Here is a 17220-nt window from a genome sequence, read left to right as displayed (position 1 = left end):
GTGAGTGAGTGTGTGAGTGAGTGTGTGTGAGTGTGTGTGAGTGTGTGTGAGTGTGTGTGTGAGTGTGTGTGTGAGTGTGTGTGTGAGTGAGTGTGTGTGAGTGTGTGAGTGTGTGTGAGTGTCTGTGTGAGTGTGTGTGAGTGTGTGTGAGTGTCTGTGTGAGTGTGTGTGTGAGTGTGTGTGAGTGTGTGTGAGTGTCTGTGTGTGTGACTGGCTCCAGTTTAACAGCAGAGGTCTCACTCCGAATCAGTCGAGCGGCAATATCTTTTCATCGGTTGCGTAACGCTGTGTGGAAGCTACCTGGTCTGTCGCTCCGCACTAAGCTTCAGGTCTTCTCGGCCACGGTCATTCCCTCCCTTCTCTACACTTGCGAAACGTGGACACCCCCCTAATGGAGCATCTTCGCCGGTTAGAAACATTTAGGCTGGCCTGCCTACGATCCATCCTGGGTTTAACCAGACTGGATTGTGTGAGGAGCTCACAAATCCTTGAAAGATCTGGGCAGGGTCCCATCGGTGAGCTCCTCCGGCAGGCAAGGCTGCGATGGCTGGGTCATGTAGCCCGCATGCCCAGCCACCGCATGCCGACACAGCTTTTGTTTGGCCGGATTGAGGGGGCTAAGCGGGTGCGGCACGGGCTAGAGAAGAGATGGAGTGATGTGGTACAGGAGGACGTGGAGCTGAGTGGACTTGCCGATGACTGGTACCAGCGGTGTCAAGATCGGCCTCTGTGGAGGAGGCTCGTGAAGGATGCTACTGGGCAGTTGGAGGCAGTCGCCCTCCAACAACAACGGAGGACGGAGGAGCGACGCTCAGAACAACGAGCGGAGCGCCGGGTGGCTAAAGCACAGCAGGTTGGCACAGTAGGGGGCACAGGTGGTGCATCAGCCAGGCATCTCAGTCAGTCGACCCGTGGCACCTGGGTCTGCCCCGTGACCTCCTGCCAGCGGGCGTTCGACACTTCACGTGGCCTCAGGGTGCACATAGCCTGGCACAAGCGTCGTGGTGACGTCACCGCCACTTAGTGGCGAATGGCCACTAAGTGTGTCTGTGTGTGTGTCTGTGTGTGTGTGAGTGTGTGTGTGTGAGTGTGTGTGTGTCTGTGTGTGTCTGTGTGTGTGTCTGTGTGAGTGTGTCTGTGTGTGTGTCTGTGTGTGTGTCTGTGTGTGTGTGTGAGTGTGTGTGCCTGTGTGTGTCTGTGTGTGTGTCTGTGTGTGTGTGTCTGTGTGTGTGGCTGTGTGAGTGTGTGTGTGAGTGTGTGTGTGTCTGTGTGTGTGTGTGTGTGAGTGTCTGTGTGTGTGAGTGTCTGTGTGAGTGTTACCGAGGCGGACGAGACGAGGATTGAGGCCAGGCTGGGAAGTTCCCCCTCCTCCTGCCTCAGGCTGGCATGGACCATCCACTTGTCTTTCTGTACAACACAGACACACACTCACCATCCACTTGTCTTTCTGTACAACACAGACACACACTCACCATCCACTTGTCTTTCTGTACAACACAGACACACACTCACCATCCACTTGTCTTTCTGTACAACACAGACACACACTCATCATCCACTTGTCTTTCTGTACAACACAGACACACACTCACCATCCACTTGTCTTTCTGTACAACACAGACACACACTCATCATCCACTTGTCTTTCTGTACAACACAGACACACACTCACCATCCACTTGTCTTTCTGTACTACACAGACACACACTCACCATCCACTTGTCTTTCTGTACAACACAGACACACACTCACCATCCACTTGTCTTTCTGTACAACACAGACACACACTCATCATCCACTTGTCTTTCTGTACAACACAGACACACACTCACCATCCACTTGTCTTTCTGTACAACACAGACACACACTCACCATCCACTTGTCTTTCTGTACAACACAGACACACACTCACCATCCACTTGTCTTTCTGTACAACACAGACACACACTCACCATCCACTTGTCTTTCTGTACAACACAGACACACACTCACCATCCACTTGTCTTTCTGTACAACACAGACACACACTCACCATCCACTTGTCTTTCTGTACAACACAGACACACACTCACCATCCACTTGTCTTTCTGTACAACACAGACACACACTCACCATCCACTTGTCTTTCTGTACAACACAGACACACTCACCATCCACTTGTCTTTCTGTACAACACAGACACACACTCACCATCCACTTGTCTTTCTGTACAACACAGACACACACTCACCATCCACTTGTCTTTCTGTACAACACAGACACACACTCACCATCCACTTGTCTTTCTGTACAACACAGACACACACTCACCATCCACTTGTCTTTCTGTACAACACAGACACACACTCACCATCCACTTGTCTTTCTGTACAACACAGACACACACTCACCATCCACTTGTCTTTCTGTACAACACAGACACACACTCACCATCCACTTGTCTTTCTGTACAACACAGACACACACTCACCATCCACTTGTCTTTCTGTACAACACAGACACACACTCATCATCCACTTGTCTTTCTGTACAACACAGACACACACTCACCATCCACTTGTCTTTCTGTACAACACAGACACACACTCATCATCCACTTGTCTTTCTGTACAACACAGACACACACTCACCATCCACTTGTCTTTCTGTACAACACAGACACACACTCACCCATCACTCACCCATCACTCACCACTCACCCATCACTCACCCATCACTCACCACTCATCACTCACCATCCACTTGTCTTTCTGTACAACACAGACACACACTCACCATCCACTTGTCTTTCTGTACAACACAGACACACACTCACCCATCACTCACCACTCACCCATCACTCACCCATCACTCACCACCCATCACTCACCACTCACCACTCACCCATCACTCACCCATCACTCACCACCCATCACTCACACACTCATCATCCACTTGTCTTTCTGTACAACACAGACACACACTCACCATCCACTTGTCTTTCTGTACAACACAGACACACACTCACCATCCACTTGTCTTTCTGTACAACACAGACACACACTCATCATCCACTTGTCTTTCTGTACAACACAGACACACACTCACTCACCATCCACTTGTCTTTCTGTACAACACAGACACACACTCACCATCCACTTGTCTTTCTGTACAACACAGACACACACTCATCATCCACTTGTCTTTCTGTACAACACAGACACACACTCACCCATCACTCACCACTCACCCATCACTCACCCATCACTCACCACTCACCCATCACTCACCCATCACTCACACACTCACCATCCACTTGTCTTTCTGTACAACACAGACACACACTCACCCATCACTCACACACTCACCACTCACCCATCACTCACCACTCACCACTCACCATCCACTTGTCTTTCTGTACAACACAGACACACACTCACCCATCACTCACCACTCACCCATCACTCACCACTCACCATCCACTTGTCTTTCTGTACAACACAGACACACACTCACCCATCACTCACACACTCACCATCCACTTGTCTTTCTGTACAACACAGACACACACTCACCCATCACTCACCACTCACCCATCACTCACCACTCACCATCCACTTGTCTTTCTGTACAACACAGACACACACTCACCCATCACTCACCACCCATCACTCACCCATCACTCACCCACTCTCCACTCACCATCCACTTGTCTTTCTGTACAACACAGACACACACTCACCCATCACTCACCACTCACTCACCCATCACTCACCACTCACCACTCACCCATCACTCACCCATCACTCACTCACTCACCATCCACTTGTCTTTCTGTACAACACAGACACACACTCACCCACTCACTCACACACTCACCACTCACCCACTCACCAGTCACCCACTCACTCACACACTCACCCATCACTCACCACTCACTCACCACTCACCACTCACCCATCACTCACCATCCACTTGTCTTTCTGTACAACACAGACACACACTCACCCATCACTCACACACTCACCATCCACTTGTCTTTCTGTACAACACAGACACACACTCACCCACTCACTCACACACTCACCCATCACTCACCACTCACCCACTCACCAGTCACCCACTCACTCACACACTCACCCATCACTCACCACTCACTCACCACTCACCCATCACTCACCATCCACTTGTCTTTCTGTACAACACAGACACACACTCACCCATCACTCACACACTCACCATCCACTTGTCTTTCTGTACAACACAGACACACACTCACCCATCACTCACCACCCATCACTCACCACTCACCACTCACCCATCACTCACCACTCATCACTCACCATCCACTTGTCTTTCTGTACAACACAGACACACACTCACCCATCACTCACCACTCACCACTCACCACACACTCACCCATCACTCACCACTCACCACTCACTCACCACTCACCCATCACTCACCCATCACTCACCATCCACTTGTCTTTCTGTACAACACAGACACACACTCACCCATCACTCACCACTCACCACTCACCATCCACTTGTCTTTCTGTACAACACAGACACACACTCACCCATCACTCACCACTCACCACTCACCCATCACTCACCACTCACCCATCACTCACCCATCACTCACCACCCATCACTCACCCACTCACCCATCACTCACCCATCACTCACCACTCACCACTCACCCATCACTCACCACCCATCACTCACCCACTCACCCATCACTCACCACCCATCACTCACCATCCACTTGTCTTTCTGTACAACACAGACACACACTCACCCATCACTCACCACTCACTCACCCATCACTCACCACTCATCACTCACCACCCACTCACTCACCCATCACTCACCACTCACCCACTCACCACTCACCCATCACTCACCACTCACCCATCATTCACCACTCACCACTCACTCACTCACTCACCCACTCACTCACCACTCACCCACTCACCCACTCACCCATCACTCACCACTCACCCATCACTCACCACTCACCCATCACTCACCACTCACCACTCACCCACTCACCCACTCACCCATCACTCACCACTCACCCACTCACCCACCCACTCACCCATCACTCACTCACCCATCACTCACCACTCACCCACTCACTCACCACTCACCCATCACTCACCACTCACCCATCACTCATCACTCACCACTCACCCACTCATCCACCCACTCACTCACCCACTCACTCACCCACTCACTCACTCACCCACTCACTCACTCACCACTCACCCACTCTGTGTGTGTGGGTGTCACTTTCCCTGTCTATATGTCTGTTTCTCTCTGTCTCTCTCTGTCTCTCTCTGTCTCTCTCTCTGTCGATCTCCGTGTCTCTCTCCCTCCCTGTCGCTCTGTCTCTCTCTCTCCCTGTGTCTCTGTCTCTCTGTCTCTCTCTGTGTCTCTGTCTCCCTGTCTCCCTGTGTCTCTGTCTCTGTCTCCCTGTGTCTCTGTCTCCCTGTCTCCCTGTGTCTCTGTCTCTCTCTCTCTGTGTCTCTGTCTCTCTGTCTCCCTGTGTCTCTGTCTCTCTCTGTGTCTCTGTCTCTCTCTGTCTCCCTGTGTCTCTGTCTCTCTGTCTCTCTCTCTGTGTCTCTGTCTCCCTGTCTCTCCCAGTGTCTCTCTGTGTCTCTGTCTCCCTGTCTCTCCCTGTGTCTCTGTGTCTATGTCTCTCTGCCCCTGTCTCCCTGTCTCTCCCTGTGTCTCTCTGTCTCTGTCTCTCTGTGTCTATGTGTCTCTGTCTCTCTCTGTGTCTCTGTGTCTCTGTGTCTCTGTCTCTGTCTCCCTGTCTTTCCCTGTGTCTCTGTGTCTCTGTCTCTCTGCCCTTGTCTCCCTGTGTCTCTCTCCCTGTGTCTCTCTGTCTCCCTGTCTCTCTCTGTCTCTCTGTCTCCCTGTCTCACTGTCTCTGTGTCTCCCTGTGTCTCCCTGTGTCTATCTCCCTGTGTCTCTGTGTCTCTGTCTCCCTGTGTCTCTGTCTCCCTGTCTCCCAGTGTCTCCCTGTGTCTCTGTGTGTCTCTGTCTCCCTGTGTCTGTGTATCTCCCTGTCTCCCTGTCTCTCTGTCTCCCTGTGTCTCCCTGTGTCTCTGTCTCCCTGTGTCTCCCTGTCTCCCTGTCTCCCTGTGTCTGTGTGTCTCTGTCTCCCTGTGTGTCTCCCTGTCTCCCTGTGTCTCCCTGTCTCCCTGTGTCTCCCTGTGTCTCCCTGTCTCCCTGTGTCTGTGTGTCTCTGTCTCCCTGTCTCCCTGTCTCTGTGTCTCTCTCTGTCTCAATCTCTGTTTCTCTCTGTCTCTGTCTCCCTGTCTCCCTGTGTGTCTCCCTGTCTCTCTGTCTCCCTGTGTCTCCCTGTGTCTGTGTGTCTCTGTCTCCCTGTGTCTCTGTCTCCCTGTCTCCCTGTGTGTCTCCCTGTCTCTCTGTGTCCCTGTCTCCCTGTGTCTCCCTGTCTCCCTGTGTCTCCCTGTGTCTCTGTGTCTGTGTCTCTCTGTGTCTTTCTCTGTCTCCCTGTGTCTCTGTGTCCCTGTCTCCCTGTGTCTCCCTGTCTCTCTGTCTCCCTGTGTCTCTCTGTCTCCCTGTCTCCCTGTGTGTCTCCCTGTGTCTCTCTGTCTCCCTGTGTCTCGCCCTGTGTCTCTCTGTGTCTCTGTCTCCCTGTCTCTCTGTCTCCCTGTGTCTCTGTCTCTGTGTCTCTGTGTCTGTGTCTCCCTGTGTCTCCCTGTGTCTCTCTGTGTCTCTGTCTCTCTGTGTCTCCCTGTCTCTCTGTCTCCCTGTCTCCCTGTGTCTGCGTGTCTCCATGTGTCTCTGTGTCTCCCTGTGTCTCTGTGTCTCCCTGTCTCCCTGTGTGTCTCCTGTCTCCCTGTCTCCCTGTGTGTCTCCCTGTCTCTCTGTGTCTCCCTGTCTCTCTGTCTCCCTGTCTCCCTGTGTCTGTGTGTCTCCCTGTGTCTCTGTGTCTCCCTGTCTCCCTGTGTGTCTCCCTGTCTCCCTGTCTCCCTGTGTGTCTCCCTGTCTCCCTGTCTCCCTGTGTCTCCCTGTCTCCCTGTGTCTCGCCCTGTGTCTCCCTGTCTCCCTGTGTCTCCCTGTCTCCCTGTCTCTCTCTGTCTCCCTGCCTCCCTGTGTCTGTGTGTCTCCCTGTCTCCCTGTGTCTCCCTGTCTCCCTGTGTCTCCCTGTGTCTCCCTGTCTCCCTGTGTCTGTGTGTCTCTGTCTCCCTGTCTCCCTGTCTCTGTGTCTCTCTCTGTCTCAATCTCTGTTTCTCTCTGTCTCTGTCTCCCTGTCTCCCTGTGTGTCTCCCTGTCTCTCTGTCTCCCTGTGTCTCCCTGTGTCTGTGTGTCTCTGTCTCCCTGTGTCTCTGTCTCCCTGTCTCCCTGTGTGTCTCCCTGTCTCTCTGTGTCCCTGTCTCCCTGTGTCTCCCTGTCTCCCTGTGTCTCCCTGTGTCTCTGTGTCTGTGTCTCTCTGTGTCTTTCTCTGTCTCCCTGTGTCTCTGTGTCCCTGTCTCCCTGTGTCTCCCTGTCTCTCTGTCTCCCTGTGTCTCTCTGTCTCCCTGTCTCCCTGTGTGTCTCCCTGTGTCTCTCTGTCTCCCTGTGTCTCGCCCTGTGTCTCTCTGTGTCTCTGTCTCCCTGTCTCTCTGTTTCCCTGTGTCTCTGTCTCTGTGTCTCTGTGTCTGTGTCTCCCCGTGTCTCCCTGTGTCTCTCTGTGTCTCTGTCTCTCTGTGTCTCCCTGTCTCTCTGTCTCCCTGTCTCCCTGTGTCTGTGTGTCTCCATGTGTCTCTGTGTCTCCCTGTGTCTCTGTGTCTCCCTGTCTCCCTGTGTGTCTCCTGTCTCCCTGTCTCCCTGTGTGTCTCCCTGTCTCTCTGTGTCTCCCTGTCTCTCTGTCTCCCTGTCTCCCTGTGTCTGTGTGTCTCCCTGTGTCTCTGTGTCTCCCTGTCTCCCTGTGTGTCTCCCTGTCTCCCTGTGTGTCTCCCTGTCTCCCTGTCTCCCTGTGTCTCCCTGTCTCCCTGTGTCTCGCCCTGTGTCTCCCTGTCTCCCTGTGTCTCCCTGTCTCCCTGTCTCTCTCTGTCTCCCTGCCTCCCTGTGTCTGTGTGTCTCCCTGTCTCCCTGTGTCTCCCTGTCTCCCTGTGTCTCCCTGTGTCTCTGTGTCTCCCTGTCTCCCTGTGTCTCCCTGTGTCTCCCTGTCTCTCTCTGTCTCCCTGTCTCTGTGTCTCTGTCTCCCTGTGTCTCTGTGTCTCTGTCTCTGTGTCTCCCTGTCTCCTGTCTCTGTCTCTCTGTCTCTCTGTGTGTCTCCCTGTGTCTCTGTGTCTCCCTGTGTGTCTCTGTGTCTCCCTGTCTCCCTGTCTCCCTGTGTCCCTGTGTCTCCCTGTCTCTGTGTCTGTGTGTCTCCCTGTGTCTCTGTCTCTGTGTCTCTGTCTCCCTGTGTCTCTGTCTCCCTGTCTCCCTGTGTGTATCTGTGTCTCTGTCTCCCTGTCTCTGTCTCTCTGTCTCCCTGTCTCTGTCTCTCTGTCTCTGTGTCTCCCTGTCTCCCTGTCTCTGTGTCTCTGTCTCCCTGTCTCTCTGTGTGTCTCTGTGTCTCTCTGTCTCCCTGTCTCTGTGTCTCTGTCTCTGTCTCTCTGTCTCTCTGTCTCCCTGTCTCCCTGTCTCTGTGTCTCCCTGTGTCTCCCTGTGTCTGTGTCTCCCTGTGTCTGCCTGTCTCCCTGTCTCTCTGTCTCCCTGTCTCCCTGTCTCTGTGTCTCCCTGTGTCTTCCTGTCTCTGTGTCTCCCTGTGTCTGCCTGTCTCCCTGTCTCTGTGTCTCTGTGTCTCCCTGCCTGTCTCCCTGTCTCTGTGTGTACCATGCAGAGGATGAAGTCGCCCTCGCTGTGGAAGCTGAAGGCTGCCGAGTCGAAGGACGTCACGTGACTGCCGCCCTCCAATGAGCACTCAGCCTGCTGCTGTGTCGCGTCGCACAGCCACTGTCCTCCCTTGCACGTGCTGGGGAGAGTCACACAGAGAGAGAGTCACACAGGGAGAGTCACACAGGGAGAGTCACACACAGGGAGAGTCACACAGAGAGAGAGTCACACACAGGGAGAGTCACACAGAGGGAGAGTCACACAGGGAGAGAGTCACACACAGGGGGAGTCACACAGAGAGAGTCACACAGGGGGAGAGTCACACAGAGAGAGAGTCACACACAGGGAGAGTCACACACAGGGAGAGTCACACACAGGGAGAGTCACACACAGGAAGAGTCACACACAGGGAGAGTCACACACAGGGAGAGTCACACAGGGGGAGAGTCACACACAGGGAGAGTCACACACAGGGAGAGTCACACACAGGGAGAGTCACACACAGGGGGAGAGTCACACACAGGGAGAGTCACACACAGAGAGAGTCACACACAGGGAGAGTCACACACAGGGAGAGTCACACACAGGGGGAGAGTCACACACAGAGAGAGTCACACACAGGGAGAGTCACACAGAGAGAGTCACACACAGGGAGAGTCACACACAGGGAGAGTCACACACAGGGAGAGTCACACACAGGGAGAGTCACACACAGGGGGAGAGTCACACACAGGGAGAGTCACACACAGAGAGAGTCACACACAGGGAGAGTCACACACAGGGAGAGTCACACAGAGGGAGAGTCACACACAGGGAGAGTCACACAGGGGGAGAGTCATACAGAGAGAGTCACACACAGGGAGAGTCACACACAGGGGGAGAGTCACACAGGGAGAGTCACACAGAGAGAGAGTCACACAGGGAGAGTCACACACAGGGAGAGTCACACACAGGGGGAGAGTCACACACAGGGAGAGTCACACAGGGAGAGTCACACACAGGGAGAGTCACACACAGGGAGAGTCACACACAGGGAGAGTCACACACAGGGAGAGTCACACACAGGGAGAGTCACACACAGGGAGAGAGTCACACACAGGGAGAGTCACACACAGGGGGAGAGTCACACAGAGAGAGTCACACAGGGAGAGTCACACACAGGGAGAGTCACACAGGGAGAGTCACACACAGGGAGAGTCACACAGGGGGAGAGTCACACACAGGGAGAGTCACACAGGGGGAGAGTCACACACAGGAAGAGTCACACAGGGAGAGTCACACACAGGGAGAGTCACACAGGGAGAGTCACACAGGGGGAGAGTCACACAGGGAGAGTCACACACAGGGAGAGTCACACAGGGAGAGTCACACAGGGAGAGTCACACAGGGAGAGTCACACACAGGGAGAGTCACACAGGGGGAGAGTCACACAGGGAGAGTCACACACAGGGAGAGTCTCACACACAGGGAGAGTCACACACAGGGAGAGTCACACAAAGGGAGAGTCACACAGGGGGAGAGTCACACACAGGGAGAGTCACACAGGGGGAGAGTCACACACAGGGAGAGTCACACACAGGGAGAGTCACACAGGGAGAGTCACACAGGGGGAGAGTCACACAGGGAGAGTCACACACAGGGAGAGTCACACACAGGGAGAGTCTCACACACAGGGAGTGTCACACACAGGGAGAGTCACACAAAGGGAGAGTCACACAGGGGGAGAGTCACACAGGGAGAGTCACACAGGGGGAGAGTCACACAGGGAGAGTCACACACAGGGAGAGTCACACACAGGGAGAGTCACACAGGGAGAGTCACACAGGGAGAGTCACACACAGGGAGAGTCACACAGGGGGAGAGTCACACAGGGAGAGTCACACACAGGGAGAGTCTCACACACAGGGAGAGTCACACACAGGGAGAGTCACACAAAGGGAGAGTCACACAGGGGGAGAGTCACACACAGGGAGAGTCACACAGGGGGAGAGTCACACACAGGGGGAGAGTCACACACAGGGGGAGAGTCACACACAGGGAGAGTCACACACAGAGAGAGTCACACACAGGGAGAGTCACACACAGGGAGAGTCACACACAGGGAGAGTCACACAGAGAGAGTCACACACAGGGAGAGTCACACAGGGAGAGTCACAAAGGGGGAGAGTCACACAGGGAGAGTCACACACAGGGAGAGTCACACAGGGAGAGTCACAAAGGGGGAGAGTCACACAGGGAGAGTCACACACAGGGAGAGTCACACACAGGGAGAGTCTCACACACAGGGAGAGTCACACACAGGGAGAGTCTCACACACAGGGAGAGTCACACACAGGGAGAGTCACACAGGGGGAGAGTCACACAGAGAGAGTCACACACAGGGAGAGTCACACACAGGGGGAGAGTCACACACAGGGGGAGAGTCACACACAGGGGGAGAGTCACACACAGGGAGAGTCACACACAGAGAGAGTCACACACAGGGAGAGTCACACACAGGGAGAGTCACACACAGGGAGAGTCACACAGAGAGAGTCACACACAGGGAGAGTCACACAGGGAGAGTCACAAAGGGGGAGAGTCACACAGGGAGAGTCACACACAGGGAGAGTCACACAGGGAGAGTCACAAAGGGGGAGAGTCACACAGGGAGAGTCACACACAGGGAGAGTCACACACAGGGAGAGTCTCACACACAGGGAGAGTCACACACAGGAGGAGTCACACACAGGGAGAGTCACACACAGGGGGAGAGTCACACAGGGAGAGTCACACAGAGAGAGTCACACACACAGGAGGAGTCACACAGGGAGAGTCACACACAGGGAGAGTCACACAGGGGGAGAGTCACACACAGGGAGAGTCACACACAGGAGGAGTCACACACAGGAGGAGTCACACACAGTGAGAGTCACACACAGGGAGAGTCACACACAGGGAGAGTCACACAGGGGGAGAGTCACACACAGGGAGAGTCACACACAGGAGGAGTCACACACAGGAGGAGTCACACACAGGGAGAGTCACACACAGTGAGAGTCACACACAGGGAGAGTCACACAGGGAGAGTCACACACAGGGAGAGTCACACAGGGAGAGTCACACAGAGGGAGAGTCACACACAAGCAGAGTCACACAGAGGGAGAGTCACACACAGGGGGAGTCACACACAGGAGGAGTCACACACACAGGAGGAGTCACACACAGGGGGAGTCACACACAGGGGGAGTCACACACAGGAGGAGTCACACACAGGGGGAGTCACACACAGGAGGAGTCACACACAGGAGGAGTCACACACAGGAGGAGTCACACACAGGAGGAGTCACACACAGGAGGAGTCACACACAGAGAGAGTCACACACAGGAGGTGGAGGAGTCACACACAGGAGGAGTCACACACAGGAGGAGTCACACACAGGGGGAGTCACACACAGGAGGAGTCACACACAGGAGGAGTCACACACAGGGGGAGTCACACACAGGAGGAGTCACACACAGGGGGAGTCACACACAGGGAGAGTCACACACAGGGGGAGAGTCACACAGGGAGAGTCACACACAGGGAGAGTCACACACAGGGAGAGTCACACACAGGAGGAGTCACACACAGGAAGAGTCACACACAGGAGGAGTCACACACAGGAGGAGTCACACACAGGAGGAGTCACACACAGGAGGTGGGGGAGTCACACACAGGAGGAGTCACACACAGGGAGAGTCACACACAGGGAGAGTCACACACACAGGGAGAGTCACACACAGGGGGAGTCACACACAGGGAGAGTCACACACAGGGGGAGTCACACACAGGAGGAGTCACACAGGGGGAGAGTCACACACAGGGAGAGTCACACACAGGGAGAGTCACACACAGGGAGAGTCACACACAGGGAGAGTCACACACAGGGGGAGAGTCACACAGGGAGAGTCACACACAGGGAGAGTCACACACAGGGAGAGTCACACACAGGAGGAGTCACACACAGGAAGAGTCACACACAGGAGGAGTCACACACAGGAGGAGTCACACACAGGAGGAGTCACACACAGGAGGTGGGGGAGTCACACACAGGAGGAGTCACACACAGGGAGAGTCACACACAGGGAGAGTCACACACACAGGGAGAGTCACACACAGGGGGAGTCACACACAGGGAGAGTCACACACAGGGGGAGTCACACACAGGAGGAGTCACACACAGGAGGAGTCACACACAGGGAGAGTCACACACAGGGAGAGTCACACACAGGGGGAGTCACACACAGGAGGAGTCACACAGGGGGAGAGTCACACACAGGGAGAGTCACACACAGGGAGAGTCACACACAGGGAGAGTCACACAGGGAGAGTCACACAGGGAGAGAGTCACACACAGGGAGAGTCACACACAGGAGGAGTCACACACAGGAGGAGTCACACACAGGAGGAGTCACACACAGGAGGAGTCACACAGGGGGAGAGTCACACACAGGAGGAGTCACACACACAGGGAGAGTCACACACAGGGAGAGTCACACACAGGGGGAGAGTCACACACAGGGAGAGTCACACACAGGGGGAGAGTCACACACACAGGGAGAGTCACACAGGGAGAGTCACACACAGGGGGAGTCACACACAGGGGGGAGAGTCACACACAGGGGGAGAGTCACACACAGGAGGAGTCACACACAGGGAGAGTCACACACAGGGGGAGTCACACACAGGAGGAGTCACACACAGGAGGAGTCACACACAGGGGGAGTCACACACAGGGAGAGTCACACTCAGGAGGAGTCACACACAGGAGGTGAGGGAGTCACACACAGGAGGAGTCATACACAGGAGGAGTCACACACACAGGGTTGGGGGAGTCACACACAGGAGGAGTCACACCCAGGAGGAGTCACACACAGGAGGAGTCACACACAGGGTTGGGGGAGTCACACACAGGAGGAGTCACACACAGGGAGAGTCACACACAGGGGGAGTCACACACAGGGGGAGTCACACAGGGAGAGTCACACACAGGAGGAGTCACACACAGGGAGAGTCACACACAGGGAGAGTCACACTCAGGAGGTGGGGGAGTCACACACAGGAGGAGTCACACACAGGGAGAGTCACACACAGGGAGAGTCACACACAGGGAGAGTCACACACAGGGAGAGTCACACACAGGGAGAGTCACACACAGGAGGAGTCACACACAGGGAGAGTCACACACAGGGAGAGTCACACACAGGGAGAGTCACACACAGGGAGAGTCACACACAGGGAGAGTCACACACAGGGAGAGTCACACACAGGAGGAGTCACACACAGGGAGAGTCACACACAGGGAGAGTCACACACAGGGGGAGTCACACACAGGGGGAGTCACACAGGGAGAGTCACACACAGGAGGAGTCACACACAGGGAGAGTCACACACAGGGAGAGTCACACTCAGGAGGTGGGGGAGTCACACACAGGAGGAGTCACACACAGGGAGAGTCACACACAGGGAGAGTCACACACAGGGAGAGTCACACACAGGGAGAGTCACACACAGGAGGAGTCACACACAGGGAGAGTCACACACAGGGAGAGTCACACACAGGGAGAGTCACACACAGGGAGAGTCACACACAGGAGGAGTCACACACAGGAGGAGTCACACACAGGGAGAGTCACACACAGGAGGAGTCACACACAGGAGGAGTCACACACACAGGAGGAGTCACACACAGGAGGAGTCACACTCAGGAGGAGTCACACACACAGGGTTGGGGGAGTCACACACACAGGGAGAGTCACACACAGGGAGAGTCACACACAGGAGGAGTCACACACACAGGGTTGGGGGAGTCACCAGGCGTTGAAGCTGTCCTCTAGGGAGTCCCCAGGCTGGTGGAGCTGCTCTCCGTACTTGCAGGGGCAGAGCGCCTGGGGTATGCAGCGGTGGGACTCCCCGTGGTCATCCCTCACCGTGCCTGGGTGAGAGTGGGGGGCAGGAGAGAGTGGGGGTCAGAGTGGGGGGCCACGGGGGGGCTGGGACTCTCAGCAGGGGCGTCGTCCTGCTCCAGGGGGTCTCCCCGACTCGTCGCCAACACCCCACGTGGGGTCTCTCATCCTGGCGGGGCTCCCCACCGAGTGCGTTGCTTCGTGAGGGTGAGAGAGTGGGTGGGTGGGTGAGTGGGTGAGTGGGTGGGTGAGTGGGTGAGTGGGTGAGTGGGTGGGTGAGTGGGTGAGTGGGTGAGTGGGTGAGTGGGTGGGTGAGTGGGTGAGTGAGTGAGTGGGTGGGTGAGTGGGTGAGTGGGTGGGTGAGTGAGTGAGTGGGTGAGTGAGTGAGTGGGTGGGTGAGAGAGTAGTGGGTGAGTGAGTGAGTGAGAGAGTGGGTGAGTGAGTGAGTGGGTGAGTGAGTGAGTGAGTGGGTGAGTGAGTGAGTGGGTGGGTGAGAGAGTAGTGGGTGAGTGGGTGAGTGAGTGAGTGGGTGGGTGAGTGGGTGAGTAGTGGGTGGGTGGGTGAGTGCGTGGGTGAGTGAGTGAGTGAGTAGGTGGGTGAGTGAGTGGGTGGGTGGGTGAGTGAGTGGGTGGGTGGGTGAGAGGGTAGTGGGTGAGTGGGTGAGTGAGTGAGTGAGAGAGTGAGTGAGTGGGTGGGTGAGTGAGTGAGTGGGTGAGTGAGTGAGTGAGTGGGTGAGTGGGTGAGTGAGTGAGTGGGTGAGTGAGTGAGTAGGTGGGTGAGTGAGTGAGTGGGTGAGTGAGTGGGTGGGTGAGTGAGTGGGTGAGTAGTGGGTGAGTAGTGGGTGAGTGGGTGAGTGGGTAAGTGGGTGAGTGAGTGAGTGAGTAGGTGGGTGAGTGAGTGGGTGGGTGAGTGAGTGGGTGGGTGGGTGAGTGAGTGAGTGGGTGAGTGAGTGAGTGGGTGGGTGGGTGAGAGGGTAGTGGGTGAGTGGGTGAGTGAGTGAGTGGGTGGGTGGGTGAGAGAGTGGGTGAGTGAGTGAGTGGGTAGGTGAGTGAGTGGGTGAGTAGGTGAGTGGGTTAGTGAGTAGGTGAGTGGGTGAGTGAGTGGGTGAGTGAGTGAGTGAGTGGGTGAGTAGGTGAGTCAGTGAGTGAGTGAGTGGGTGAGTGGGTGAGTAGGTGAGTCAGTGAGTGAGTGTGTGAGTGAGTGAGTGGGTGAGTGAGTGGGTGGGTGAGTGAATGAGCGAGCGAGCGAGTGACTGAGCGAGTGACTGAGCAAATAAGCGAGCGACTGAGTGAGCGAGTGAGTGACTGAGCGAGCGAGTGAGTGACTGAGTGAGCGAGTGACTGAGTAAGTGACTGAGTGACTGAGTGAGCGAGTGACTGAGCGAGTGACTGAGTGACTGAGCGAGTGACTGAGCGAGTGACTGAGCGAGCGATCGAGTGACTGAGCCGTACCCTCTGGGCAGAAGCAGCCGGGGACACAACCCTCGTCACAGCTGATCTCCCCGCTAGGGTTGGAGCAGCTCTTCTCGCAGGGGGAGCCACAGTCGTTGAATTCCTCTCCCTGGGGGCACGACGGGGCGACTGTGGCGGGCACGACAGGAAGAGAGGAACAGGGGGGAGACTTCCTACCCCGCCTCCACGTGTCGATGTGTCGTGAGAATCATCGCCAACAAAGTCGGCTCAGACTCACAGCCGCAGCGGCGCTTTCAGATGTTATATACACTACACTATACACTACTACACTATACACTACTACACACTACACCACACACTACACTATACACTACACTATACACTACACTATACACTACACTATACACTATACACTACACTATACACTACACTACACACTACACTACACACTACACTATACACTACACTATACACTACACTACACACTACACTATACACTACACTATACACTACACTATACACTACACACTACACTATACACTACACTATACACTACACTATACACTACATAATACACTACACTATACACTACACTATACACTACACTATACACTACACTATACACTACACACTACACTATACACTACACTATACACTACACTATACACTATACACTACTACACACTACACTATACACTATACACTACACTATACACTATACACTACACACTACACTATACACTACACTATACACTACACTATACACTACACTATACACTACACACTACACTATACACTACACTACACACTACACTATACACTACACTATACACTACACTATACACTACACACTATACACTACACTACTATACACTACACTACGCACTACACTATACACTACACTATACACTACACTATACACTACACTATACACTACTACACACTACACTATACACTACACTATACATTATACACTACACTATACACTATACACTACACTATACACTACACTATACACTACACTATACACTACTACACACTACACCACACACTACACT

At 54.5% G+C, this 17220-nt stretch overlaps 1 protein-coding gene across 5 annotated transcripts in view; it reads right to left on the bottom strand.

The window, feature by feature from the left end:
- The window catches only part of LOC142907461 (uncharacterized), a 206582-nt gene that overhangs the window by 152507 nt on the left and 36855 nt on the right, over positions 1 to 17220 (bottom strand). For all 5 annotated transcript variants that reach the window (XM_076056975.1, XM_076056976.1, XM_076056977.1 and 2 more), the window contains exons 9-12: positions 16202 to 16330; positions 14659 to 14779; positions 8823 to 8961; positions 1321 to 1407 (exon numbers count right to left, since the gene is read on the bottom strand). In XM_076056975.1, coding sequence (XP_075913090.1) covers positions 1321 to 1407; positions 8823 to 8961; positions 14659 to 14779; positions 16202 to 16330 — 476 coding nt within the window. The remainder of the gene's footprint in view (positions 1 to 1320; positions 1408 to 8822; positions 8962 to 14658; positions 14780 to 16201; positions 16331 to 17220) is intronic.

The sequence above is a fragment of the Petromyzon marinus genome, chromosome 79, assembly GCF_048934315.1.
Source record: "Petromyzon marinus isolate PM22_M1 ecotype Great Lakes invasive population chromosome 79, UKy_Petmar_22M1.pri1.0, whole genome shotgun sequence".
NCBI lineage: Eukaryota > Metazoa > Chordata > Hyperoartia > Petromyzontiformes > Petromyzontidae > Petromyzon > Petromyzon marinus.
This window is presented reverse-complemented; position numbering and strand designations above follow the sequence as displayed.